Below are 25,365 nucleotides of genomic sequence, written 5' to 3'. Positions count from 1 at the left end.
TAGCATACTACCCTCTAGGTCCATCCATGTTGTCACAAGTGGCAAGATTTCATTCTTTTTTTTTTTTAATGGCTGACTAATGGGCACCTGGGTTGCTTCCATATCTTGGCTATTATAAATAATGCTGCAATGAATATAGGGGTACATATATCTTTTCTAATTACTGTTTTTGGTTTCTTTGGATAAATAACCAGGAGTGGAATTGCTGGATCATATGGTAGTTCTATTTTTCAGTTTTTAAGGAATCTCCATACTGTTTTTCATAGCGACTGTACCAATTTACCTTCCCACCAACAGTGTTGTAGTAAGGCTCCTTTTTCTCCATGTTCTCGCCAATACTTGTTATTTATGGTCTTTTTGATAATAGCCATTTTGACAGGTGTGAGGTAATATCTCATTGTGGTTTTGATTTGCATTTCCCTGATGACTGGTGATGTTGAGCATCTTTTCATGTGCCTGTTGGCCATCTGTATGTGTTCTTCAGAAAAATGTCTATTCAGATCCTCTGCCCATTTTTAAATCAGGTTTTTTGTTTCTTTGATGTTGAGCTGTCTGAGTTCTTTGTATAATTTGGATATTAACCCCTTATCAGATACTATCATTTGCAAGTATCTTCTCCCATTCAGTAGGTGGCCTTTTCATTTTGTTGTTAGTTTCCTTCTCTGTGCAAAAGCTTTTTAATTTGATATAGTCAAAATTTGTTTATTTTTGCTTTTGTTTCCTTTCCCTGAGGAGACATATGCAAAAAAATATTACTAAGACCAATGTCAAAGAGTGTTCTGCCTGTGTTTTCTTCTAGAAGTTTTATGGTTTCAGGTCTTACATTTAAGTCTTTAATCCATCTTGAATTTATTTTTGTGCATGTTGATTTATTTTTGTGCATGTTGTAGGAGAATAGTCTAGTTTGCTTCTTCTCATGTAGCTGTCCAGTTTTTCCAACACCATTTTTGTTTTGTTTTTTGGGTTTCTTTTTTTTGTTTTACATCTTCTCTCTTGTTTTTTTTTGTTTGGTTGGTTGGTTTTGTTTTTGTTTTTTGGGGGGCTGCTTCACACAGCTTTCGGGATCTTAGTTCCCCGACCAGGGATTGCACCCAGGGCCACTGCAGTGAAAGCGTGGAGTCCTGACCATTGGAACACCAGGGAACTCCTGGCTTATTTTTAATATTAATAAAATGTCAGTGCTCTTTGAATGCTGAACTTTATAATGCATACATACTTTGAATTATTTCGTCCAATAAAAAGAAGTGTGGAAAAAAATTACTTGCTTCCTTATGTATCTCAAAGACCTGATCCATCAACACCACCATTTATTGAAGAGGTAGTCTTTTCCCCATTGTATATTCTTCCTCCCTTGTCATAGATTAATTTGACCATATAAGTGTGGGTTCATTTCTGACCTCTCTGTTCTGTTCCATTGATCTGTGTGGCTGTTTTTGTGCCAGTACCATACTGGTTTGATGACTGTAGGTTTGTAGTTGAAGTCAGGGAGCATGATTCCTCCAGTTCTGTTCTTTCCTAAGATTGCTTTGGCTATTTGGGGTCTTTTGTGTTTCTGTAAACATTTTAGATTATTTGTTCTAGTTCTGTGGAAAATGCCATTGGTGTCTTTTTTGTTTTGTTTTTATCTTTTTTCTTATTAATAAGGTATTTATTTGTCTTCCTTCTGTCAAACCCTGAGCCAACCCCTTTCCCCAGGCTGCCTGGGGTGGTACAGGAAAAGGAACATACAGGGCAGACAAGAAATGGGAGAAAGAACTGTGGGAGGTGGAAACAGCCCCTTCACATGGTGAAGAGGATGAGAAAGGCCACCATCAGGCAAAAGAGTCCCATGGCTTCCGAGAGGCAAAGCCCAGAATGGTGTAGGAGAAGAGCTGTTGCTTCAGAGAAGGGTTCCTGGCATAACCAATGATGAAGCTCCCAAACACAGTCCCAATTCCAGCCCCAGAGCCAGCCACCCCTACTGTGGCAGCCCCAGCTCCAGTGAACTTGTCTGCTGTGTCAGTGTCCCTCGAAATGGCACTGGTTTGGAAGCAGTGAGTAGGAATAAGTGAGGTGGTCAGGGGACTCGGGGCTGCCAAGCTGCTGTGGCGCTCATCTGTCAGCATCTCCAGTCGTTTCAGCACCACTGCAGACAGTGATCGGCTTATTAGTGGAGAGGTTCTCCTGATCAAGGAGGGGATGGAGACGAACTTGGCACACGTGTACATTTTCAGGGGCTGAAGGGCCATAGCAGGAGAGCTGCTCCCAGTGCAGAGAAGACAATAGAGAGCACCATTGGTGTTTTGATAGAGATTTCATTGAATCTGTAGATTGCCTTGGGTAGAATGGACATTTTAACAATATTAATTCTTCCAATCCATGAACACAGTATTATCTTTTCATCTGTTTGGGTCATCCTCAATTATCTTTCATCAGTGTTTTATAGTTTTCCAAGTACAGGTCTTTTACCTCCTTAGTTAGATTTATTCCTATATATTTTATTCTTTTTTTAATATTTATTTTATTTAAAAAAATTTTTTTTGGCTGCATCAGGTATTAGTTGTAGCATGTGGGATCTCTCATTGCAGCGCAGGCTCTTCGTTTTGGTGTGGGCTTCTTCTCTCTAGTTGTGGCATGTGGGCTCCAGGGCATGAGGGCTCTGTAGTTGTGGTGTGTGGGCTCCAGAGCACATGGGCTCTGTAGTTTGTGCCATGCGGGCTCTCTTGTTGAGGTGTGTGAGCTCAGTAGTTATGACACGCAGGCTTAGTTGCCCTGCGGCATGTGGGATCTTAGTTCCCCGACCAGGGATCAAACCCACATCCCCTGCATTGGAAGGTGGATTCTTTATCACTGGACCACCAGGGAAGTCCCTATTTTATTCTTTTTGATGCAATTGTAAATGGGATTGTTTTCTTAATTTCTTTCTGGTAGTTCATTATTAGTGTATACAAATGCAACAGATTTCTGTATATGAGTTTTGTATACTGCAACTTTACCAAATTCATTGATGACCTCTAGTAGTTTTTTGGTGGCATCTTCAGGATTTTCTATGTATAGTATCATGTCATCTTCTAACAAATAAGTTTTTATACTAGCAAGAACAGCTATAGCCCTTTTTACATTTCATATAAATGGAAATATATTTTTGGTAGTGTGAAAATGAATTCTAATTGGAGGCGAAATACTGTCTTTATTGAACATCAATTTCTATACTTCTCAAGCAGCAGTTTATGCATATACCAAAATTAACAATTCATATTAGTGCCACATTTATCCACTGAACACTTAACCTAGTAACTTTAATTATCAAAGATGTAGGTCCCATGCAAAAGCCTTCTAAACATCCAAAGTTAGGAAAATGAAGCTCATGTTCTAAAATTCTCTAACTTTATTCATAGAAGAATCAGAACTTAGGAGCTCTTACCATTTAAATATTATTCATTGTGTAGCTAGTATATGCCAGGTATTTCTACTATTGATACATAATCTTACTTATTCCTCCTAATGATAACTCTATGAGGAATTCAATTTACAGATGAAATTGAAGCTTAGAGGTTAAGTAAGTTGCCTGTGAATCACATATGCAGTTAAATTCCAAAGCCACCTTCTATCCAGAGGCAGGTAGTCTTAAGAACTTAAAGCATTCATATTTCTGGGGTCACTTAGTATAGGTGCCAAATATGCATACAAGTCTAAATAGCCCTGAGATGATCACATGTAGTTTTTTAATGTTTCCTATAATGTAACACACTGAAGGAAAAGTTAAGATTGCATTCATTGTATGATCCTTTTAAAAGTAGGCAAAATGTGTGATTTATTCTGGAATAAATTTTGTTTAAGTTATCACACTTTTAAGTGTTTACTGTAGTTATTTTTAAAATCTATAAAATTAAAGTGAATTTCTTAAAGCATCTATGAGAAGTTCTAAGAGGATATAAAATGAATTTTACACTCCTGAATATTGCTCTGTATGAAATTCTATAATCGCTTCATTCTGTTTAATACGTTAATGATTTTAGATCACTACCACTTTCAAGGTAGCCAAAATCATAATAGATTTAAATAAAAGGATTATGTTCACAAGAAGCCATGGTGTGTGTACACTAATGACCCAACATGTTATACTTGGCCATGTATTATGAATCAGTGCTTCATAATCCACTGAGATTGACATCTCTTCCCCACCACTGATTCATCAAAGTTTCTTAGTTCTTTACCTTTGGAGTTAGGAAATCCCACATAGGCCCTGCCACCTTTAATTTTAAGTGTCTAATTTGACAATAAAATCAAATAAACTTTTCAGAGCCTCATTTTTTTTTCTCTCTTTTTACATTTGCAGTCTGATGGATTTGCTTGTATTAGCTAGTGATAGGTAGGTTTTTGTTGGGGAAAAGTTAAAGGTTTGTTTCACTTCTGATTTTAATAATTTTATAGCCTGTTAAGATTAAAGGACAACCAGAAAGTGGAATTCTAAAGACTGGAACTTTTAGAGAGAATACAGAAGGCACTGAAAGAAATAAAGTAAGCAACAGTTCATTGGATAGGAAAAGAAAACATGGATTATAACCATGTGGTTATCTCTACCATATCATCCTCCTCCATCTTAAGATCTTCTCTCTGAGGGAATCTTTGCTATCTTTGGTAGCATTTTTTGCTTGTTTTTGCATGATGGATCCACTTATATGCTAAAGGGAATAGATCCTTATCTTCCTATTTAAAGTATGATGATGTGTTCTATTCATTTTATGAAATTAAAAGATACTTAGGCCTTATTGTATGATCTAGTAATTCTACTTCTGGTTATATACCCAAAAGAATTGAAAGCAGACTCTCAAAGAGAAATTTATACACCCATGTTCATAGAGTATTATTCATAATGGCCAAAGGATGGAAGTAACTCAAGTATACACTGACAGATGAATCTATAAAAAATGTGGTATGTACATATAATGGAATATTATTCAGCTTTTAAAAAAGAAATTCTGACATGGATGAACCTTGATGACATTACACTAAGTGAAATAAACCAGTCACCAGAGGACAAATGTTCTTTGATTCCATTTATATAGGGTACCTAGAATGGTTAAATTCATAGAGACAGGAAGTAGAGTGGTGGTTGCCAGGGACCTGGGGGTTGGGAGAAGTTCGGAGTTGTTTAAATGGGTACAGAGTTTTAGTTTTGCAAGATGAAGAGAGTTCTGGAGAGTGGTTGCACAACAGTTGCACAACATTAATATACTTAATGCCACTTACCTATACACTTAAAAATGTTCAAGATGGTAAATGTTATATTTCATCACAATTTTTAAAATATTTAGGCCTTTTATAAGATGTCTTTGCCTTTGTTTTTATTTAAGAGTTTTTTTGAGGTATAATTTGCATACCATAAAAGTAATCCATTTTTAATGTACAGTTCAGTGATTTCAGTTCAGAGTTGTGAAACAGTTTTAATGCAATCCAATTTTAGGACATTTCCATCACACCAAAAAGATCTCTGTGCCCAGCTATAGTCACTCCCCATTCCAGGCAACCATGAATCTAATCTTTGTCTCCACAGATTTACCTCTTCTAGGCATTTCATACAAATAATATATATATAGTCTTTTGTATATTTCTTTCACCTACCGTAATTTTTTGACATTCATCTATATTGTACCACGTATCAGTAGTTTATTCCTTTTGTTGCTGAGTAGTATTCCATTGTATGGATATACCACATTTGATGGACATTGGATTGCTTCTGCTTTGGGGCTGTTATCAATAATGCTGCTATTAACATTTGCATCTAAGTGTCTTTGTATGGAAATGTATTTTCATTTCTTTTGTGTTGACACCTAGACGTGAAATTGTCTTTCTGTTTTTTTTTTGTTTTGGGGTTTTTTTTTGATGAAGTCCAATTTATTATTTTTTCTTTTCTTCTTTTATAAATTTATTTTTTTCTTTTTGGCTGCATTGGGTCTTCGTTGCTGTGCATGGGCTTTCTCAAGTTGCAGAGAGCAGGGGCTACTCTTCATTGTGGTGGGCAGGCTTCTCATTGCAGTGGCTTCTCTTGTTGCGGAGCACAGGCTCTAGGGCACGCAGGCTTCAGTAGTTGTGGCACATGACTCACTAGTTGTGGCTCACGGGCTCTAGAGCTCAGGCTCAACAGTTGTGGCACACAAGCTTAGTTGCTCTGCAACATGTGGGATCTTCCCGGACCAGGGCTCACATCTGTGTCCCCTGCATTGGCAGGTGGATTCTTAACCACTGTGCCACCAGGGAAGCCTGTGTTTCTGTTTTTTTAGAGAAACTTTTAAAAGTCACCGTTATTATAGGCTTGTGCACACACACTCCTTCCCCTTGCTGTGATAATTTTAGGACTTTAAAAAAACATATATAAATGGAATATTACTCAGCCATAAAAAGAAATGAAATCGAGTTATTTGTAGTGAGGTGGATGGACCTAGAGTCTGTCATACGGAGTGAGGTAAGTCAGAAAGAGAAAAACAAATACTGTAATCTAATGCATATACATGGAATCTAAAAAAAGAAAAAATGGTACTGATGAACCTAGTTGCAGGGCAGGAATAAAGAGGTAGACATAGAGAATGGACTTGTGGACTTGGGGTGGGAGGGGGAAGCTGGGGCGAAGTGAAAGTAGCATCGACATATATACACTACCAAATGTAAAATGGGTGGTGGGAAGCAGCAATATAGCACAGGGAGATTGGCTTGGTGCTTTGGGATGACCTAGAGGGGTGGGATAGGGAGAATGGGAGGGGGGATATGGGGACATGTGTATGCATATGGCTGATTCACTTTGTTGTGCAACAGAAACTAACACAGTGTTGTGAAGCAATTATACTCCAATAAAGATCTATTTAAAAAAAGAAAGAAAACATGTATAGTTCTTCATCTTTGAACTTGTTTTAAAAAATATTAAGGGCAGCAACACAAGGCTTTTTGGTTCTTTGGTACAAGTAGCTTAAGTTTGTATATGGCAAAATGTAATTTAAAAAACTTTTACTTTTTTGTTTTTTTTCTTTAGTCTCGAGAGCCTTTGACAAGAGCACGAAGTGAAGAAATGGGGAGGATCGTACCAGGACTGCCTTCAGGCTGGGCCAAGGTAAAATTCAAAATTAGCACAGAAATAAATTACATGGTCACTGTTTTTTTAAAAAACAAAACATGTATTTGTTTATTCTGCATCTTCTCTAATGCAGAGTGGATTCTGTTTCTTCATTATAAAGGACATAACTCATTTCCCTAATTACAGCAGGGTTAGATTTTTCAGTATCCAATCTGGGATGATGGCTACAGTATATGAACATCCTGGCATTTGTCATTGAGAAACAGTGTATCACTTTAAAACCTAAAGTTGTTTGAAAGTTTAATTATAGAAGTGATTATCACCATTTTATTCAAATAATTTTAATCCAGAAGTAAATTCATCAGTGAAATACTTTTGAGTGATATTTTTGTTGTTGTTCCCTTGATGTTCATCATTTTTTGACCTTTTTTTTTTTCCCCATGTAAGTTTCTTGACCCTATCACTGGAACTTTTCGTTACTATCATTCGCCCACCAACACTGTTCATATGTATCCACCGGAAATGGCTCCTTCATCAGCACCTCCTTCCACCCCTCCAACTCATAAAGCCAAGCCACAGATTCCTGCCGAGCGGGATAGAGAACCGTCCAAGCTGAAGCGCTCCTACTCCTCCCCAGATATAACCCAAGCCATTCAAGAGGAAGAGAAGAGGAGACCAGCAGTAACTCCAACAGTTAATCGGGAAACCAAGTAAGTTTATCCTAACTCCTAGAAACAGAATCATCTGCTGTATTTGAAAACTTCTACTCTAAGCATGTCAGTTTATTAATATCAGGGCGTCAGAAAATTCTGTGGATGGCTGTCCCAGCCTTTATTTACTAAAGAGAAAAAAAGAAATAAATGGATTAAATGTCCTTGGTTTTTCTCCCAAGTGCTAACTTAAATATATCACAGAGGATTATCATACGTAATAATGTAGATATAAAAGTATACACCTTGTTAAGTTTTAAGGCAGTGTGCCATAGACTGCCTAGACGTGTTGTATAAACTTCCTGTGATCCCTAAGTCTCCTTTTGAGGACCATAATTTATGGAATTATTGAGTATGTCTTGTTGCAGCTCTTAAATTCCAAACTTTTTTTTTTTAACTCAGCCAGTAATGTGGGAGTAAACTTACATAGTATTAAAATAATGAGCATTATAGTGTGTATCAGCTTCTATTTACCACTTCTGATCATTAATTTTGGGGGATGTAGGACAGATGGAAGTGAAAATAAATGGATTTTTCTATTTATTAAATACAATCTCTTAATTGCTAAGGAATTCTAACTAGGCTGTCTTTTTGGCCTCTTCAGAATCACCTCCGCAAAAAGTAGTTAATATATTTTCCTCATGAGAACCTTCCCTGCCAGGTAGGACTTACCTGGAGGAGATTTTGTAAAATTGGTAAATCTAGTTATAGATTTTAGGGCTCACTATTAAAGTTGGTGAGGTGTAATTCCTTCTTGAATTATCATCCTTATGAAAGTTAGTTAATTTGACAGTTTTAAAAACTACAGCATATGCAGTTCATGTATTTTTTTATCTGTGTTGAACAGAGAAATAGCACATGAGTGCATACACCTGAGCCATGTGTAAAGAAAAGGTGGTTGAAAGATAATCTGTTCTCAGTATTCCTTTCAGAGGTGGAAATATACTTAGGATCAATAATAAAAGACAGACTTATCAATTAGGAGTTTTCTTAATGCTGTAGCAGTTCTAGAAGTTCCACATATACATCAAATACACTAAGTAACAAAAGTCTTGGAGGCATTCTCTAGTCTAGTGCTGTCCAATAGACATGTTGATAGAAATGTTCTGTATCTGTGCTGTCCAGTATGGTAGTGGCTATTTTGAATTGTGGCTAATGTAACTAAAAAGCTAAATTTAAAATTTTATCTTAAATTTATATAGCCACCTGTGGCTAGTGGCTACTACCATATTTGTCAGCACAGCTCTAGACTTTAGGTTATAGTACCCAAATAACCTCTGCCTGCTTGATAATATACTCCACAGTACCACATATATATATACACACATACACTTTTTTTTTTTTTTTGATTCCTTGTTTGGCATTCTGGTTGAATACAACATTTGGTAATGCTAAATTTCCTGGGATCATTTAAAGAAGTTTGAAAGAGCCTTCTCTACTAGAAGACTCTACCTGTTCATGAGAAGCCAGAGAATCTATCTCAGGGTATCTGTAAAAAACCATGGACTCACATAAGAGGTTAAAGGTGTTTGTTTCATGGGAGGGTCACAGAATATAACCAGTGTTAAACTAGATACTAAATGTCCTGTAAGACCCATTACCTTATGAGCTAACTTAATAACTATTTGCAAGATTACTGAATACACTGGTACAGATGCTGGAGTTTACTGCCCTTTGTAGTGTGAAAAGGGCAGTAAAGGTGCTGTGCGTTTTAAAGTATCTTGTACACTTTTTTCTTCCTTAGGCCAACAAGCTACCCTAAAACTGAGATCACAAGGCTTTCTGCTTCTCAAATTCGGAACCTCAATCCTGTTTTTGGAGGATCTGGACCAGCTCTCACCGGACTTCGTAATTTAGGAAATACTTGTTACATGAACTCAATACTGCAGTGCCTATGTAATACTCCACATCTGGCTGATTATTTCAACCGCAACTGTTATCAGGATGATATTAATAGGTAAAGAAATATCATACTTTTTGCAGTACAGTATTAAAAGGGTGATCTAACCACGCTTCCTTACCAGCCAGTTCCAGAGATGTCAAATTAGGAAAGAGGAAAATATTCTTAAGAACAGTGTAGAAATTGCCAGGACATGGAAGCAACCTAAGTGTCCATTGACAGATGACTGGATAAAGAAGATGTGGCACATGTATACAGTGGAATATTACTCAGCCATAAAAAGAAACGAAATTGAGTTATTTGTAGTGAGGTGGATAGACCTAGAGACTGTCATACAGAGCGAAGTAAGTCAGAAAAACAAATACTGTATGCTAACACATATATATGGAATCTAAAAAAAAAAAAATGGTTCTGAAGAACCTAGGGGTAAGACGGGAATAAAGACACAGATGCAGAGAATGGACTTGAGGACACAGGGAGGGGGAAGGGTAAGCTGGGACGAAGTGAGAGAGCGGCATGGACATATATACACTACCAAATGTAAATAGATAGCTAGTGGAAAGCAGCAGCATAGCACCGGGAGATCAGCTTGGTGCTTTGTGACCACCTAGAGGGGTAAGATAGGTAGGGTGGGAGGGAGACGCAACAGGGGGTTATATGCATACGTATAGCTGATTCACTTTGTTATACAGCAGAAACTAACACACCATTGTAAAGCAATTGTACTACAATAAAGATGTTTAAAAAAAAAAAGAACAGTGTAGAGAAAAGCCTCCTCTGATTGGTAAAGGACAGACAGGAAAGGAACAGTACAAGAAGGTGGAACCACACTGTCATAAACTGTAGCCTGTTGATAAGGAATAGGAGACCGTGCAGGGCTGGCAGCCAAAAGGAAGCAAGTTGGAGGGGTGTAATCAAAGATTCAGATAGGTATTTGGTAATAAACCTGTGAATAAGTATTTTAGTGTAGTGTAGGGTCACATATTACAGTATGTTGATGTCAAGAACCCACTGTACCTTGGCTTTTTATAATTCCTGTATTGCTTTTTTGTAACTTTAATTTTATTTGCAAAGGTCAAATTTGTTGGGGCATAAAGGTGAAGTGGCAGAAGAATTTGGCATAATCATGAAAGCCCTGTGGACAGGACAGTACAGGTATATCAGTCCGAAAGACTTTAAAATCACTATTGGGAAGATCAATGACCAGTTTGCAGGATACAGCCAGCAAGATTCACAAGAACTGCTTCTGTTCCTAATGGATGGTCTCCATGAAGATCTTAATAAAGTAAGAAAATTTTCTAAGTTGCACAGGCCCCTTAGGGTTGCTTAACATTGTACTCATTTTTATAGCAATTTAAAATTATAGTTGGTGATTGTTCAGTGCTGATTTATTGAAACCTAGTGACTCTGTACTATGGCATGGAAGTTTAAAACAAATATAACTGATAGGTCTAATATTTGAAAGGAAGTATATGCAATTTGTATTTACTTACGAAAATGTTAACAGGTTGTATTACTGCAAGAAGTTTGTAAATGCTGTAAATTTGTAAAAATAGTTGTCAGAGATGCTGTGTTTGTGACCCACATGACCAAATGATTCATGTGAAAAGTTATTACTGAGGCATCTTTGTCTGTGTACTGTGGCTTCTTTTTAGCACCAAGCTGTCCTCTTTCAGATACCTTTGGGGTCACCTTTCTTACCAGCAACCACAGACATACACAAATAGATACACACACTTATATATGTATATGTATGTGTGTGAATATATGTATGTTGTGTGTGTCTATATGTGTATATGTGTGTGAAGGTAGGTAGGTAGGTAGATAGATAGATAGATAGATATAGATAGATAGAATGTATCCATCCATGAGACTAGGACAGCAAAATAACATCTGTCTAGTTGTAGCCCTGACTCCCAGCTATATGTGGGATGTCTTTTCAAAACCAGACTTTTCAGCTCTTTAAATAAAAATTTGTTGAGCAATTGCAACAAGTTACATCTTTTGATAAAGTGGGTTTTGGTATTTTAGGAGGTTTTCTTGGCTAGAATATTTTTGTAGCACTTGATGAGATTAGAATTCCTTTCTGAAAAGAACAAGAAGTGTTTCTAAATCTGCAGAGTGTTTGTATTTAATATACTCTTTCAATTTTATATTTAAATGTTGACTTTGAGATATTAATAATAGAGTCTAAATTTTATTTCCAGGCTGATAATCGGAAGAGACATAAAGAAGAAAATAACGATCATCTCGATGACTTTAAAGCTGCAGAACACGCTTGGCAGAAGCACAAGCAGCTCAATGAATCTATCATTGTTGCCCTTTTTCAGGGTCAGTTCAAATCCACAGTACAGTGCCTCACCTGCCACAAAAAGTCTAGGACATTTGAGGCTTTCATGTATCTGTCTCTACCACTAGCATCTACAAGTAAATGTACATTACAGGTAAGTTTAGGATTGAGAGAAAATGATTTGTTGAAGAAAAATTCTGTTCATATGCACATAGAGGTGTACTTTATTCAGTAATTTGTTTCTCTTGTTTGCCCCATAAAACATTTTACAGGTTAAAACTTAAACAAAAATTTTGTTTTAATTAGGCCTCTGTAGATTAGGAAAAAACCAGCATTTTTAAAAAGAAATTTTCCTTTTTAAAAGATATTTTCCTATAAAATATTCTTTTAGAGTTAATAATTTTTTTTAAAGTTTGTATTTATTGAAGAAGTTTTAAAAGTTAATTTGGAAAATTGTATGTTGACTTTAATTTAGGTACAGTTTTATAGGAATTTGCTCTACATGGGTATATCAAATAAATATGTTTTGCAGACAACAGCGGTGTGATTTAGAGAGCTTGTTGACACCCTTTAGTGTTGGCTTCCTGTTAGTCAGAACTTCCGAGCCACCAGGTAGAAGTTCCTCAGTGCTCTCAGGGCATGCAGGACTTCTTCCCTCCACCATTGGCAGCACCACCACTCGCCACACTCTTTGTCACTGTCAGCTCCCATCTGGGTCTGCATCCCTCACTAGATCATAAACTTTGTGGGGGCAGGAACTGTTTTGTAATAGTTTACTGTTGTATTCCTCATGCCTGGCAGAGTAACTTATTGAATAGATGCTCAGGAATACTGTGTTGAAAATATTAACAAGTATCTACTACTTGTTTTTGCCTCCAGGATTGCCTTAGATTATTTTCCAAAGAAGAAAAACTCACAGATAACAACAGGTTTTACTGCAGTCATTGCAGAACTCGACGGGATTCGCTAAAAAAGATAGAAATCTGGAAGTTGCCACCTGTACTTTTAGTGCATCTGAAACGGTAAAAGGGACACATTTTTCTTAGTGTTTAGTACTTTTTAGATGAAGGACTTCTAAGTCTTTTATTCTAAACACTTTGTTTTACTACCTGCTTAGGATGTATAACAAAGGAAGATCATCTGCTTAGGGTATCTCTAGGGAAACTAGGCAGAAATGATGAGATTCTAGTTCACCTTAGTGTTTGTAATAACAGGGCAAAGTGACAGCATCACTCTTTCATATAATTCTGTTTTTAAAAATCTGTGGAACTAGCGGGGAGGGATAGATTGGGAGTTTGAAATTAACATGTACACACTGCTATATTTAAAATGGATAACCAAGAGAATTCCCTGGTTGCCCAGTGGTTAGGACTCTGCACTTTCACTGCCAAGGGTGTGGGTTCAGTCCCTGGTCGGGGAATTAAGATCCTACAAACCACACAGCACAGCCAAAAAAATTAAAAATAAAAAATAAATAAAATAGATAATGAGTAAGGACCGACTGTATAGCACAGGGAACTCTGCTCAATATTCCATATATTCCATAATAACCTAAATGGGAAAAGAATTTGAAAAAGGATAGATACATGTATATGTGTAACTGAATCACTCTGCTGTACACCCAAAACTAACACACGTTGTTAATCAATGATAATCCAATATAAAATTTTAAAAATAAAATCAGCGAAACTAAATTATTGCATTTCAAATATGAAAATTTTAAATCATTACAAAGCATTCAGTGAAAATGTATAAAAATAATGTTATACAATATAACTAACACACTATTAGATAAAATTTATCATTCAAACAATATAGTAAACATAACAAAAAATACTGTGCTGAAAATGAAATATATGAGTTTTTTTAAAGTATAATTTTTAAAGATAAAACATTAAGGATGCCATTGTAGAGTGCAGACGTATTTTTGCCCATATTTTTCCAGCCAGTGAAAAAGATCTGGACCTATAGCAGTAGAAGAATAATGGCGAGAGAGTTGTAAAACATGTGCCAGGTCTTTTGCTCTGATTCTTTGTCTTTATGGTATCCATCTGTGGAGTGATAACTTTAAGTCAGTTTTTGGAAAAACTTTAAAAGGAAGTTTCATCTGTTTATTGAGAGCTCTAATTTTTGTTTCAAAGAAAGCATTTCTTTTTAATTTTTTGTTTCATCTTATATTATTGGAGATTCTTAGGCAGTTATTTATGTTAATTTCCACATTGATATATTCAAATTCCTCTTGTGTAAATTTTCTAACAAAAGCTTATATCAGTTGTCCTTTTCTGCTTCTTGCAGATTGTGGAGGTATAAACATTCTATAAATGATTACACATTTGTTCTGTTAAAATTTTTAATGCTGTGTATTACTCTTGGAGAATATCTAAAAGTATAAATGGTTCAGAGTTCATTTTTTTAAAAATAATTCTGAAATAACCAGTATTTTGGTGTTTAAAGAAGCAGAATATGTCAGGATAATGGAATGCCATTATTTCAGTCACTAATTTATGTGCTTGCAATTACCAGCTCTAGCGTCCCCAAAAGTACAAGCTTAAATCTAGACCAGCTCTCCTCTGTCATTCCTCTGTACTTTTGTGGTGATTAGCATTATAAATGGGGGTTTTCATAACTTTTTACCTTTGTAGAAGACTAATCTAATAGCTTTATTAGCTGGTCTAGGGATTAAGGGACCAAGGTATGGCCCTACCTCTACCACTCTAGCTGTTTGACCTGTGGTTAGACATTTAACTCATTATTGATGGGGGATTTTTGCAGAAACTAACGCCTGCGGCTGGCAATTTGTTATGTAAATGGATATTGAAATGCCTACAGTCAATACGTTCGGGTAACAAAAGACGTATTAATACGTCTCTGGTCAATAATGTGTTAATATCTGTGTACGACAGTTTCTTCATTTGTAAAACAAATGAAACCAAGTACAGCAAGTCCCCTATATACGAACGAGTTCTGTTCTGAGAGTGCATTTGTAAGTCCAATTCATTTGTAAGTCCAACAAAGTTAGCCTAGGTACCCAACTAACTCCACTATATAGTAATAGGTGTACTGTAATAGGTTTATAATACTTTTCACACAAATAATACATAAAAAACAAACACAAAAAATAAAACGGGGCTTCCCTGGGGGCGCAGTGGTTGAGTCCGCCTGCCGATGCAGGGGACACGGGTTCGTGCCCCGGTCCGGGAAGATCCCACATGCCGCGGAGCCTGCACGTCCGGAGCCTGTGCTCTGCAACGGGCGAGGCCACAACAGTGAGAGGCCTGCGTACCACAAAAAAAATAAAATAAAATATTTTTAATCTTACAGTATAGTACCTTGAAAAGTATAGTAGTACATACAGTACAACAGCTGGCATACACGGGCACATTCACGTCTTTGGAAGTTCACAATTTGAAGATTCGTATGTAGGGGACTTACGTTATCTTTTTCTTCTTTTTTTCTCTTTTTTCTTTTTCTTTTTTGGCTGCACCATGCAGCATGTGGGATCTTAGTTCCCCAACCAGGGATCGATCCCACGCCCCGTACATTGGAAGCGCCGAGTCTTAACCTCTGGACCACCAGGGAAGTCTGAAACCAGGTGTCTTTAACAGGTCCCTCCACTATTAAAATTCTGATTGTGTGTTTGAAATGGATTTTATGGTCTTGTCTAAAAATCTGGATTGTTAATGAATGAATTAGGGTTCATTCTGATGTCTTTGGTCTGTCAGTGTAATTGCTGTAATGTTATGCTCTACAGTTTTTCCTATGATGGCAGATGGAAGCAAAAATTACAGACATCTGTGGACTTCCCATTAGAAAATCTTGACTTGTCACAGTATGTTATTGGTCCAAAGAACAATTTGAGGAAATATAACTTGTTTTCTGTTTCGGTAAGTATCTCATTAAACTAAACACATTTTCTTTCGAAGCAAACTAAAAAACCCAGTTTCAAGTGGTTCCTTACCTCATAGGAAAGTAAGAACAACATAAGTCTTTGAAATTATTGACATATTTTAAATAATTCAATTTGATTTGATTTTCTGTCTTGTTTGGCACAGAATCACTATGGTGGGCTGGATGGAGGCCACTACACTGCCTATTGTAAAAATGCAGCAAGACAGCGGTGGTTTAAATTTGATGATCATGAAGTTTCTGATATTTCCGTTTCTTCTGTGAAATCTTCAGCAGCTTATATCCTCTTTTATACGTCATTGGGACCACGAGTAACTGATGTAGCCACATAAGGAGAAGTAGGTTATAAGCTAGTTATCTTTTAACAAACAGGCTGAGCAACACAATTCTTGAAATGCTTAAAGATTCTGGATAGCTATAGCTGGCCATTTAAAGGAATTCTAGGACAGTGAGAGTTGTGTTACTATACCATATACTTCAGGTCAGTGCTATTATCAAAAAACTGACCAAGAACATTTAACAAGTATTGCAGTAAGCATTCCTTACAGGTACCATTTATTTCAAAACAACTTTTTTAGTTTGCTCCAAAGTTAAAATAATTAGCTAAGCATAATTATTCTACTGGTCTAAAAACCATTGTATCCTTTGTTTTCGTTTTTACTGTTATGGCCTTTTCACATTTCTAAATCCCAGCTTCATCTATGAATACTCTAGAATACTCTAGAATACTCTAGAATGATGTAAAACAGACAGGAATGTATGTGTGTATATTTATTGCACATCAAATCGATGTACATAGTATAATATGTGGTCCTTTTGTGAAGCCTAGAACTCAGAGGATTGCTTTTTTTTTTTCTTTCTTTTTGGCCTATTCTGAGTAATTGCAGTGCTTTCTTAGGGAAATGACAGGGCAAAGCTATTTTTCTGTTGGCTTTGGGCTGTATTTGTGCACTAAATCTTTATTCTAAAAAAATAAATGGAAACTTTTCTTTAATTTTTTAAATGACAATTTTCATTTACACCTACATTAAAATCTTATTGAGAAAAATAATTTAAAACCCTTTAAGTGTTCTGTCTTTAATTTTATATTATTAAACATAGGACAATAGAATTACAGACTTTATACATACACTCTCTATACCACTACAATGACTTAAAATTTAGTACACTTATTCCTTTGCATCACTTGATTCCACTCATCCTTTACCTTGACCCTGAACTGCACATAGCACTTATGATGCTCTCAGAGTTGGGAGTCAGAGTAAAATATAAATAACTTAATGCCCAGACTCATTCTATTAAGAGTAGTAGAATTCTTAGGATTAAGATAAAAAGAGATGAGTCAGACATGACTGCAAAGTGAACTGCATTATAAACCACATCTTTACAAAGTGATGTATTAAAAGGGATAGAGGAGCTTAGAATTTATCATTTACCTCAGGGACTTAGTTGTTATAGGTAAAGTCAATATATAAATATAAAAACAAGATTCTAAAGGTGCTTCTGAAAGATGTCACCATTAGTGGACACTCAGGAAGAAGATGAAAGGAAGGTGCTGAATTGTGAAACTGACAACGTTTCATGTTCTACAATTAGTCTGAGAGATTATAGTTTCTTGCCTAAATTATCTGAACAATTAAATATTTTCAAATCACATTCCTAACCTCACAGAGCCACTTGAACAAAAGTTATTTTGGTTTAGCTCCATGAAGTATCTTTGGAAAATAATTTGTTGGATATATATAATTATTATGATAGTTTATGATAAAAATACACACTAATAAACACTGTACTTTGAAACCTGAACATAATACTTATAATCTGATTGCTTTGAAGGTCCCCATTCGTTAGCATTGCATCATTTTCATGCTGCCTTTTTTAGTGGGCCAGGACCCATCTTTTTATAGACTTACCTTGTGAAGGTTGCGTAACATGCCAGAAAGACTTAAAAATGTCAGTGACGCAAGTAAGTTGCAAGAGTTTTAATGACAAAGCAAAACTTAAGTACTAGGTTCTAATTGCTAGTTTTGCAATTTTCAGGAAACAAACACCATTTTCCTAGCTCTTGTGTTTTTGTATAGGTATAGAAAAGGGCTGGCAGCTATAGAACAGGAGATATGCTGTAGCGGTTTGAACTGAAGTATCTGGAATCTCTCTGACTCGTGTGTCATCAAAGTTATACCAGGCGTGAGTCACTGAGTTTTTGCAGAAAGCAGTGTAGTGGCCACCATCCAGATCGCCAGAGTGGTTCTAGGGGAGAAAGGAATGTCACGCAGTATTTACATTTGAATACTTTAAATATTAGAACCCAAACGATAGGGCCAAGAAATATTTTTATAATTGTCCCTTATACTGGATTAAAAGCTAAATCATACGTTATGTTAAATCATACATATAGCCTGACTGGTATATTTTTCATGTCACTGAAATGGTTATATATTGGGTCCATCGATTATTTAATAGACTATGAATGAAATAGGATAGTATTTGGCATCTTCTAATATTTATCAGTTAATACTTACTGAGCACCAACTATACATAGACTATTAAACATCAAAGGAAATTTTAAAATAATAGTCATGTTTCCTAAATGAGCTTATAATTTTGAAGACAGTCTAAGATAGACATGAAAAAAGACATTTAACATTGGAACAAGACATTAAAACAACTGCATACTGCTACCACACAATTTGAGGAGGTTGTACAGCAACAGCTCCCTTGGTCATCCAAGGCCCAAAAAAGAACCTGTTCTATTCTCTTTTTCCCATGTCTTCCCTAACCCAGTAAAGCAATGTTTGAAACAAAGGCATTGGAGAACCTCACTTCTCAGAAGGTGGTATGGCATAGAGCAGGGGTTGACAAACCATTTGCCCATGGGTCAAAGCCAGCCTGCTGCCTGTTTTTATATGGCCTGTGAACTGAGAATGCATTTTATATTTTTAGATGGTTGAAAAAAATCAGAAGAATAATATTTAGTGATGTGTGAAAATTATATGAACTTCAGATTTTTCAATGTCCTTAAATAAAGTTTTATGGGATCACAGCCATGCTCACTTGTTTATGTTTTTAAGTGGCTGCTTTCACACTACAACTCTAAAGTTGAATGGTTACAAGAGAGACTATAGAATACATGGCCTGCAAATCCTAAAATATTTACTATCTAGCTTTTTAAGTTTGTTGACCCCTGGGGTAGAGGGAAGAAAATGGATTTTTCTAGTCAGTTCTATGAATTCAGCTCTAATACTGCACAATGACCTTAAGGAAATTATTTAGCCTTTCTGAGCTTTAATTCCCCTATCTTTTAAAATGGGTAATAAGACCTTGTCTTATACAACTACTATCTCTCTTACAGTGCTAGCACATAGGAGGTACTTATTAAGTGTTCCCTTAGACCTTCATCTTCCCCACATCTCCTGTTAACTCTTAGAGAAATATCCCAAAGCTGACATTTTAAAGATTCAGACTCTGGTCCTGGTCTTGGCCATGTGACCTTAAGCTGATATGCTTAAAATTCCTTATTTATAAAATGGTGCCCATAATATTGTGATGTAATTTGAGGAAAACAAAACATCTGGTGGATCCAGATGATGAAGTAAGATTCTAAAGTGACTACACAGATTATGGCTGGAATATGTTCTGTTTTGATGACAATGTAAACAAACAGAATTGACATAGTAGAATAGGGTAGGGTGAAGCATCATTCTAGACTTCCATTCTCAGTAATTTTGGCAGACAATTAGCCTGAAAGCCTTAGTTACGAAACTGTGAAGAATGCTCGATAGGGACTTCCCTGGTGGCACAGTGGTTAAGAAACTGCCTGCCAGTGCAGGGGACACAGGTTCGAGCCCTGGTCCAGGAAGATCCCACGTGCCGCAGAGCAACTAAGCCCATACACCACAACTACTGAGCCTGCACTCTAGATCCCACAAGCCATAGCTACTGAGTCCACACACCTAGAGCCTGTACTCCGCAATAAGAGAAGCCACCGCAGTGAGAAGCCCATGCACCACAACGAAGGGTAGCCCCTGCACACCATAACTAGAGAAAGCCCATGCGCAGCAACGAAGACTCAACCAGCCAAAAAAAATAAAAAAGAATGCTGGATAAAACATGGTAAATACCCTTTGAAATATATGGCTAACTTTAAAGATTGTATAGTGAGAGTAATCTCCAGGGGCCACGAACAGAGGAAATAAAAGATAAGCATGATGTGTGATTAATGCTGTGACTGCCTGAGAGCAAAGACAGTTTCTGGTCCCTGGAACCACAGTGCTTGGGTTTTAAAGGTCACACAAGGGCTGGAGGTAAAGTCCTAAGTTCCTGCAAGGTGAGGAGTTGGATTGAAATCCACACACATAGCCACAACCTCTTAAAGAGAGGCACCCTCAATAAAAGAATAAACTAGGGGGGGACAAATCCACCCTCCAGTGCTTAGCTTAGCTTAGGCTTTGGGTACAAAGAATAAAAGTCATTCCTGGAAAGTCGTTACCACAGACCTGGCTTCTCTTTGGCTGGGGATTCAAATTTACACTACTGTGTCTCAGAATCCTGTGAATTTAAGGTGAGAATGAAAAGTATTTTGGGGTTGCTTGGCAAAAGAAAAAGAATTACTTTCTGATTGATGCACCTTAATTCAGGCTACACAGGATAACCACATATAAAAACCCAGTGATGCTGAACTCACAATTCAGTATTACAGAGCATACACGGAAACAATTCACCATGAGTAAGAGTTTAGAGGGCAATAAATAGCAAGATTAAAAACTCCAAGGGGACATGGAGAAGACGGCGGAAGATCACCTTCCTCCCCACAGATACACCAGAAATACATCTACACGTGGAACAACTCCTACAGAACACCTACTGAACACTGGCAGAAGACCTGAGACCTCCTAAAAGGCAAGAAACCCCCACGTACCTGGGTAGGGCAAAAGAAAAATGAATAAACAGAGACAAAAGAATAGGGACGGGACCAGCACCAGTGGGAGGGAGCTGTGAAGGAGGAAAGGTTCCCACACACTAGGAAGCCCCTTCGCGGGCAGAGACTGTGGGTGGTGGAGGGAGAAAGATGCAGAGCCGTGGAGGAGAGCGCAGCAACAGGGGTGCGGAGGGCAAAGCGAAGAGATTCCCTTACAGAGGATCGCTGCGGACCGGCACTCACCAGCCCGAGAGGCTTGTCTGCTCACCCGCCGGGGCGGGCGGGGGCTGGGAGCTGAGGCTCAGGCTTCAGCTGGAGCGCAGGGAGAGTCCTGGGGAGCGCAAGGAGAGAGGCCTGGGGTTGGCGGCGTGAACACAGTCTGCAGGGTGTTAGTGCACCACGGCTAGCCGGGAGGGAGTCCGGGGAAAAGTCTGGACCTGCCGAAGATGCAAAAGACTTTTCCTTCCCTCTCTGTTTCCTGGTGCGCGAGGAGAGGGGATTAATAGTGCTGCTTAAAGGAGCTCCAGAGACGGGCGCAAGCCGAGGCTAAAAGCGCGGACCCCAGAGACGGGCATGAGATGCTAAGGCTGCTGCTGCTGCCGCCACCAAGAAGCCCGTGTGCGAGCATAGGTAACTAACCACAACCCCCTTCTGGGGAGCCTGTGCAGCCCGCCACTGCCAGGGTCCCGTGATCCAGGAACAACTCCCCCAGGAGAACGCTCTGTGCGCCTCAGGCTGGTGCAACATCACGCCGGCCTCTGCCGCCGCAGGCTCGCCCCGCACTCCGTACCCCTCCATCCCCCATGGCCTGAGTGAGCCAGAGCCCCCGAATCAGCGGCTCCTTTAACCTCGTCCTGTCTCAGCGAAGAACAGACGCCCTCCGGCGACCTACACGCAGATGCGGGGCCAAATCCAAAGCTGAGCCCAAGGAACTGTGCAAACAAAGAAGAGTAAGGGAAATCTCTCCCAGCAGCCTCAGAAGCAATGGATTAAAGCTCCACAATCAACTTGATGTACCCTGCATCTGTGGAATACATGAATAGACAACGAATCACCCCAAATTGAGGAGGTGGACTTAGAGAGCAAGATTTATGATTTTTTTCCCCTTTTCCTCTTTTTGTGAGTGTGTATGTGTATGCTTCTATGTGAGATTTTGTCAGTATAGCTTTGCTTCCACCATGTGTCCTAGGGTTCTGTCTGTTTCTTTTTCTTCTTTTTTTTTTTTTTTTTTTTTTTTTAATGCGTTACGCGGGCCTCTCACTGTTGTGGCCTCTCCCGTTGCGGAGGACAGGCTCCGGACGCGCAGGCTCAGCGGCCATGGCTCACGGGCCCAGCCGCTCCGCGGCATGTGGGATCCTCCCAGACCGGGGCACGAACCCGTGTCCCCTGCATCGGCAGGCGGACTCTCAACCACTGCGCCACCAGGGAAGCCCTCTTTTTCTTCTTATTTAAAAAAAAATTTTTTTTCTTAAACTTTTATTTTAATAACTTTATTTTATCTTCTTTTTTCTTTCCTTCCTTTCCTCCTTCCTTCCTCCCTCCCTCTCTCTCTCTCTCTCTCTCTTTATTTTTCTCTCTCTCGCCCTCCCTCACTCACTCAAGCCCTCCCTCCCACACTCTCTATCTCTCTCTCTCTCTCTCTCTCTCTCTCTTTCTTTCTTTCTTTCTTTCTACTTTTTCTCCCTTTTATTCTGAGCCATGTGGATGAAAGACTCTTGCTGCTGCAGCCAGGAGTCACTGCTGTGCTTCTGAGGAGGGAGAGCCAACTTCAGGACACTGGTCCACAAGAGACCTCCCAGCTCCACATAATATCAAACGGCAAAAATCTCCCAGAGATCTCCATCTCAACACCAGCACCCAGCTTCACTCAATGACCAGCAAGCTACAGTGCTGGACACCCTATGGCAAACAACTAGCAAGACAGGAACACAACTCCACCCATTAGCAGAGAGGCTGCCTAAAATCATAAGTCCACAAACACCCCAAAACACACCACCACACATGGACCTGCCCACCAGAAAAACAAGATCCAGCCTCATCCACCACAACACAGGCACTAGTCCCCTCCACCAGGAAGCCTACACAACCCACTGAACCGACCTTAGCCACTGGGGACAGACATCAAAAACAACGGGAACTATGAACCTGCAGCCTACAAAAAGGAGACCCCAAACACAGTAAGATAAGCAAAATGAGAAGACAGAAAAACACACAGCAGATGAAGGAGCAAGATAAAAACCCACCAGACCTAACAAATGAAGAGGAAATATGCAGTCTACCTGAAAAAGAATTCAGAATAATGATAGTAAAGATTATCCAAAATCTTGGAAATAGAACAGACAAAATGCAAGAAACATTTAACAAGGACCTAGAAGAACTAAAGATGAAACAAGCAACAATGAACAACACAATAAATGAGATTAAAAATACTCTAGATGGGATCAATAGCAGAATAACTAAGGCAGAAGAATGGATAAGTGACCTGGAAGATAAAATAGTGGAAATAACTAATGCAGAGCAGAATAAAGAAAAAAGAACGAAAAGAACTGAGGACAGTCTCAGAGACCTCTGGGACAACATTAAACACACCAACAAGCGAATTATAGGGGTTCCAGAAGAAGAAGAGAAAAACAAAGCGACTGAGAAAATATTTGAAGAGATTATACTTGAAAACTTCCCTAATGTGGGAAAGGAAATAGTTAATCAAGTCCAGGAAGCACAGAGAGTCCCATACAGGATAAATCCAAGGAGAAATACGCCAAGACGCATATTAATCAAACTGTCAAAAATTAAATACAAAGAAAGCATATTAAAAGCAGCAAGGGAAAAACAACAAATAACACACAAGGGAATCCCCATAAGGTTAACAGCTGATCTTTCAGCAGAAACTCTGCAAGCCAGAAGGGAGTGGCAGGACATATTTAAAGTGATGAAGGAGAAAAACCTACAACCAAGATTACTCTACCCAGCAAGGATCTCATTCAGATTTGATGGAGAAATTAAAACCTTTACAGACAAGCAAACTGAGAGAGTTCAGCACCACCAAACCAGCTTTACAACAACTGCTAAAGGAACTTCTCTAGGCAAGAAACACAAGAGAAGGAAAGACCTACAATAACGAAGCCAAAACAATTAAGAAAATGGGAATAGGAACATACATATCGATAATTACCTTAAATGTAAATGGACTAAATGCTCCCAACAAAAGACACACATTGGCTGAATGGATACAAAAACAAGACCCATATATATGCTGTCTACAAGAGACCCACTTCAGACCTAGTGACACATACCGACTGAAAGTAAGGGGACGGAAAAAGATATTCCATGCAAATGGAAACCAAAAGAAAGCTGGAGTAGCAATTCTCATATTAGACAAAATAGACTTTAAAATAAAGACTATTAGAAGAGACAAAGAAGGACACTACATAATGATCAAGGGATCGATCCAAGAAGAATACATAACAATTGTAAATATTTATGCACCCAAAATAGGAGCACCTCAATACATAAGGCAAATACTAACAGCCATAAAAGGGGAAATCGACAGTAACACATTCATAGTAGGGGACTTTAACACCCCACTGTCACCAATGGACAGATCATCCGAAATGAAAATAAATAAGGAAACACAAGCTTTAAATGATACATTAAACAAGATGGACTTAATTGATATTTATATGACATTCCATCCAAAAACAACAGAATACACATTTTTCTCAAGTGCTCATGGAACATTCTCCAGGATAGATCATATCTTGGGTCACAAATCAAGGCTTGGTAAATTTAAGAAAATTGAAATTGTATCAAGTATCTTTTCTGAACACAACACTATGAGACTAGATATCAATTACAGGAAAAATTCTGTAAAAAATACAAACACATGGAGGCTAAACAATACACTACTTAATAACGAAGTGATCACTGAAGAAATCAAAGAGGAAATAAAAAAACACCTAGAAACAAATGACAATGGAGACACGATGACCCAAAACCTATGGGATGCAGCAAAAGCAGTTCTAAGAGGGAAGTTTATAGCAATACAATCCTACCTTAAGAAACAGGAAACATATCGAATAAACATCCTAACCTTGCACCTAAAGCAATTAGAGAAAGAAGAACGAAAAAACCCCAAAGTTAGCAGAAGGAAAGTAATCATAAAAATCAGATCAGAAATAAATGAAAAATAAATGAAGGAAATGATAGCAAAGATCAATAAAACTAAAAGCTGGTTCTTTGAGAAGATAAACAAAATTGATAAACCATTAGCCAGATTCAACAAGAAAAGAAGGGAGAAGACTCAAATCAATAGAATTAGAAATGAAAAAGGAGAAGTAACAACTGACACTGCAGAAATACAAAAGATCGTGAGAGATTACTACAAGCAACTCTATGCCAATAAAATGGACAACCTGGAAGAAATGGACAAATTCTTAGAAATGCACCACCTGCCAAGACCGAATCAGGAAGAAATAGAAAATATGAACAGACCAATCACAAGCACTGAAATTGAAACTGTGATTAAAAATCTTCCAACAAACAAAAATCCAGGACCAGATGGCTTCAAAGGCGAAGTCTATCAAACATTTAGAG

At 38.0% G+C, this 25,365-nt stretch overlaps 2 protein-coding genes and 1 pseudogene across 5 annotated transcripts in view; 1 reads left to right on the top strand and 2 right to left on the bottom strand.

Moving 5' to 3' along the window:
- Nucleotides 1-16,905, top strand: part of USP8 (ubiquitin specific peptidase 8) — a 60,528-nt gene extending 43,623 nt beyond the window's left edge. For all 3 annotated transcript variants that reach the window (XM_032622778.1, XM_032622779.1, XM_032622780.1), the window contains 8 exons: nt 7,007-7,084; nt 7,496-7,758; nt 9,503-9,715; nt 10,733-10,943; nt 11,866-12,102; nt 12,828-12,970; nt 15,700-15,832; nt 16,001-16,905. In XM_032622778.1, the coding sequence (XP_032478669.1) occupies nt 7,007-7,084; nt 7,496-7,758; nt 9,503-9,715; nt 10,733-10,943; nt 11,866-12,102; nt 12,828-12,970; nt 15,700-15,832; nt 16,001-16,186 (1,464 nt within the window). In that variant the 3' untranslated portion in view covers nt 16,187-16,905. The remainder of the gene's footprint in view (nt 1-7,006; nt 7,085-7,495; nt 7,759-9,502; nt 9,716-10,732; nt 10,944-11,865; nt 12,103-12,827; nt 12,971-15,699; nt 15,833-16,000) is intronic.
- Nucleotides 1,637-2,260, bottom strand: LOC116748992 (annotated as a pseudogene). The gene has a single exon (XR_004348460.1). The product of XR_004348460.1 is annotated as an ATP synthase F(0) complex subunit C2, mitochondrial-like (transcript).
- A 118-nt stretch (nt 16,906-17,023) lies between the features above and the next one.
- USP50 (ubiquitin specific peptidase 50) overlaps nt 17,024-25,365 on the bottom strand; it is a 32,494-nt gene continuing 24,152 nt past the window's right edge. The window contains exon 7 of the mRNA XM_032622781.1: nt 17,024-18,104. Coding sequence (XP_032478672.1) covers nt 17,913-18,104 — 192 coding nt within the window. The 3' untranslated portion in view covers nt 17,024-17,912. The remainder of the gene's footprint in view (nt 18,105-25,365) is intronic.

The sequence above is a fragment of the Phocoena sinus genome, chromosome 2, assembly GCF_008692025.1.
Source record: "Phocoena sinus isolate mPhoSin1 chromosome 2, mPhoSin1.pri, whole genome shotgun sequence".
Lineage (NCBI taxonomy): Eukaryota > Metazoa > Chordata > Mammalia > Artiodactyla > Phocoenidae > Phocoena > Phocoena sinus.
This window is presented reverse-complemented; position numbering and strand designations above follow the sequence as displayed.